General features: G+C 35.4%; 2 protein-coding genes across 2 annotated transcripts; one reads left to right on the top strand and one right to left on the bottom strand.

Moving 5' to 3' along the window:
- Window positions 1–624: 624 nt before the first annotated feature.
- On the bottom strand, window positions 625–1,044 carry LOC110931236. The gene has a single exon (XM_022174638.1). The coding sequence runs from the start codon at window positions 1,042–1,044 to the stop codon at window positions 625–627; it is 420 nt and encodes a 139-aa protein (XP_022030330.1).
- A 1,323-nt stretch (window positions 1,045–2,367) lies between these two features.
- On the top strand, window positions 2,368–3,486 carry LOC110931237 (receptor-like protein kinase FERONIA). Its single transcript, XM_022174639.1, has one exon. It carries the CDS (start codon window positions 2,368–2,370, stop codon window positions 3,484–3,486), a length of 1,119 nt encoding a protein of 372 aa, XP_022030331.1.
- The last annotated feature ends 716 nt before the right edge of the window (window positions 3,487–4,202 follow it).

The following is a 4,202-nucleotide window of genomic DNA, read 5'->3' as shown; positions in this document are numbered from 1 at the left end:
TTTTTTTTCTCAAGCCGCTTCTTGAATTTCTGTTTCATTCAGAGCCAAGAAAAGTTCGCACCCTTTTTTGATATGGCAACCAACAACTTGAAAGATTGATCGATTTTTTTATTAATCTTGGACGCATGCTTCAATTATTCAACCAGTAGATTTCAATTGATAATATTGACTAACCTAAAATAAGATAGAATGTTCGGTTTATACAACACGAACATGTGTCTTCAATCAATGTGTTGCTTAGAAGAAAGCCGATTAATATTGACAAACCTAAAATAAATTAAGACCCCTTACATAATTAAAATAAAAATTTTGACTTACAAACCTAATTTAAACAAATGACACTAAGACCACTTATGTGCTTTTCATTGTTCTAATGTCACAAGAAACCAAATTAAATATGTCAAAACTCTTGTTAGTGTGTACGAAGTGATTCATCTCGAAACCCCACGAACAACGTTTCATTCATTCAACATTGAGATGAAATTGTTTTAAGAATAAAGAATGCTCTTTCTTGAAACAATAAGTACTAGACTTTTTTTTTTTTTTTTGAAAGAAGAATTTCATTAAACCAAAACGCCGAAACCCAGAGGAAGGGCGGCAACTTACAAACAAACAAACAACTAATTACATATTAACAAAACTACACCAATCTTTCCTCATAATATCATTATCCTTTGATCTAGCATTACACCAAAATAAGGCATACGACTTGATCTCACTAATGATTTCCTCCAACTTCACGGGCTTATTGTTAAATCTGCGCTCGTTCCTAGCCTTCCAAATAATCCAACACCCAATTCTAGTAATACCTTGAACTATGTCTTTTTTCTTCCCCTTGAGACCGGACAAGTCATGATACTCAAGCAAATCCTTCACCGAAAACCCCCAAATACACGGAATCTTGCACCACGAGGAAACTATAGACCAAACCGTCGATGAAAAGTTACATGAAGAAAAAAGATGTTCTACCGATTCGTCACTATCTCCACAGAAGACGCAAGATTGGTCCCCCCTATCAATGTTCCTTTTCTTAAGTGCATCCATTGATGCCAACTTGTTAACCCCAAGCCTCCATATGAAGACGTTGCATTTATGAGGGAGCCACTTACTTTACTCGGAACATAGTCCCATTGAGGATCAAAATTTTTATTTAGAAGCTCCTTCACAGAACGCACACTGAACTGCTTGTCATCCGCACCTGCCCAAGCCCATTTGTCCGAAGCTTCTTCTAGATGAAAGTTCAACAGTAAACTGCACAGCTCAATAAGCTCCTTCACCTCTTGACCAGCCGCTAACTCCCTATTCCACTGCCAGCGAAATCTTGAAATACCATCATCATTAGCGATCCTTTCAGCGATTCTGCAATTTTTCTTTGATTCCAGATCAAAGAAAGCTGGAAATTTCAGCTTCAACGGCCCGGTAGACAGCCAAGAATCAGTCCAGAAATGAATTGACTCTCCATTACCTACTTCTCCTTTGAAAAATTCCTTGATCGGCTTATTTTCAATCACACAACTTTCCAATAACTTAACAATGTTGGACCAAACCTTTGAAAGTTCCTTGATCGGCTTATTTTTCAATCACACAACTATCCAATAACTTAACAATGTTGATCGGCTTATTTTCAATAAGTACTTGACTTACATTGCTGTGTTATAATTATATGCAAGTCATTATTTTATATCCCCTAATCCAACATTTATAATTGATAAATTCTGAACATTAAATTTGTCATTCATTTCAACATTTGATGAAATAAGCAAGGCTTAGAGTTGACTTATAATAAACTGGAAAGAGACCTGCCAACTGGATAATCATAAAGAGAGAGGAATGAAGTATTAGCAAGTTGGATTTGACCATAATTTTTATAAAAAAAACATAATAATAAAATAATAAAAAACCCACAGGGTTTTGCTTTAGGCAATTAAGTTCCATATCATACAAAAAAAAAAAAAAAAAAAAAAACAACCTATTTTTTCAAATTATTTTCGAGCCGTAAGAAAGACAAAAAGAAAATAATAACAATAATTAAATAAAAAAACTTAATATGTGTTGATCATCAGATGGACTGACCTAAGTTAGCATTGGCATGGGCATCTATGTTTGACTGAACTGTAGTTGGTACCAGAAATATCCAGAAAATGTTCAAGGACAACAACTCTATTTCGCATAATCCTCTTTTGTATGATTAGTTTTCATTACTATTTTGTTTTTGACTGACTCCTTCATATGTTTAGAAGTTTCCTTGCATGCACCTACTGTAGTTGAAACGTGACTATAAAACCTGATCAAAATTGTTATCACGTTCTGAATCCAAGCTTACATATTTTGTCCTCAAAAACTTCTGGACAAGATCTCTAACTAACCATGATCATGTACTCTGCAGAAGGCGAGGATGACCAGTCGTCTACAACGTCTGCACGTCCATGTCGCCTATTTTCTCTTGTGGAAATTCAGTCTGCAACCATGGACTTTTCTGATGAACTGGTAATTGGAAAGGGAGCATTCGGAAAGGTCTATAAGGGCCAAATTTCTAGGGAAAAAGCATGTCATGCTGTAGCCATCAAACGACAGGACTCTATGTCCAATCAGGGGGAACCTGAGTTTAGGTCCGAAATCGAGATGCTTTCAAAGTTGCGTCACAACCACTTGGTGTCTTTGGTTGGTTATTGTGATGATAGCAAGGAGATGATCCTTGTTTATGAGTATATGCCTAATGGAACCCTTTACCACCATCTACACAAAGCGCAAACTCCATTAAATTGGGTTCAAAGAATGAAGATCGCAATAGGTGCTGCACGTGGACTAGACTACCTTCACACTGGTGTTGGCACCCAACATGGAGTTGTACATCGTGATGTGAAAACCTCGAACATTCTTTTGGATAATAATTTGGAAGCTATGATATCCGATTTTGGTTTGTCCAAAATAGGCCCAACTAATCATTCAACATCTTATGTTACTGGGAGTGTTAAAGGCACATTTGGGTATTTGGATCCTGATTATTTCTATACCAGAAAATTAACAACCAAGGTAGATGTGTATGCATTTGGGGTTGTATTATTTGAACTACTATCCGGGAGGCTTGCAGTAGATGAGCTCTATGGTGAGGAGGAATGTAGTTTGGTAATGTGGGCTAAAAAATGTGTCAAAGAACGAAAAATAGATCAAATGGTTGATCCTTCTATTAAGGGAACAATTCATCCCAAATGCGCAAGAGGGTTTGCACAAATTGCAAATCGTTGTGTGCACAGTGTTCCAAAAGAACGCCCTACCATGTCCGAGGTCGTTGCCTCACTTCAGGCATTACAGGTACAAGAAAAGAAATATGATTACCCTGTCAGGTCAAGAGGCAAAACTGGATTCCCTTCAAGGATTCCAGAGTTTCTTGTTTCCAGCACCAAACTATATATTCCAGAGTTTCTTGTTTCCAGCACTAAACTATATACTGGCGCCAAGGTTGTCATACACCCTTTGTTAAACTAGTATCTAGTTTTGGGTGATAATTGTCATGTTTAGAACTTCAGGGACTATTTTTGTAATACTTGTGAACTCTAGTTAGTTATAATGATTGAATTTAACAGCTTAGACTTTGGAATTTGGATCATCCGTTCTCTCTAAAATCTAGGCAATACCCATAAAATTAGAAGGCACTAAATACTTAATTTACATGTTATGATTAATAATTATAGAAGAATGGCTAGCAATAGGTAACTTGTATAAGATACGATTAAACCTGTTTACTAAAAGTATATCATGTGATTTTTTACTTTTTTAAAAATAATTAAAATTAGAAGGTTAGAATCCATCATTTCTCCTTCTTAATAAATAAAACATACAACTGTATTATAGACATTGGATATAAATAGTTAAATGAGTCGCATTCATGTTTAGAAGTTTTGTTGTTCGCGTCGTCAGATACCTGTTAAACCCGTAAAGACACGATTTTCCAGACCTACGGCTTTAAACACCTTGGTTTGGGAAGAGGATGTCTTGAGTTCAAGCCCTATAGACGAGAGGAATTAAAAGAGATTCACTTGGTTCCTTTGTTTTATTTTGTAGATTAAATTACTATTCACCTTAAAATTAGATTTAACCAATTTAAAGAATTTGTGTAGATTAAATTACTATTCACCTTAAAATTAGATTTAACCAATTTAAAGAATTTGTAAATAGTATAGATTTTCTATTCTAAATGAATA

Source organism: Helianthus annuus, chromosome 3 (genome assembly GCF_002127325.2).
Source record: "Helianthus annuus cultivar XRQ/B chromosome 3, HanXRQr2.0-SUNRISE, whole genome shotgun sequence".
Taxonomy (NCBI): Eukaryota; Viridiplantae; Streptophyta; class Magnoliopsida; order Asterales; family Asteraceae; genus Helianthus; species Helianthus annuus.
Note: the sequence above shows the minus strand (reverse complement) of the source record. Positions and strands in the feature narration are given on the sequence as shown.

What these genes read in the sequence shown, in the direction of transcription:
- LOC110931236 (XM_022174638.1), bottom strand. Translation starts at nt 1,044, where the DNA reads ATGGATGCACTTAAGAAAAGGAACATTGATAGGGGGGACCAATCTTGC.
- LOC110931237 (XM_022174639.1), top strand. Translation starts at nt 2,368, where the DNA reads ATGATCATGTACTCTGCAGAAGGCGAGGATGACCAGTCGTCTACAACG.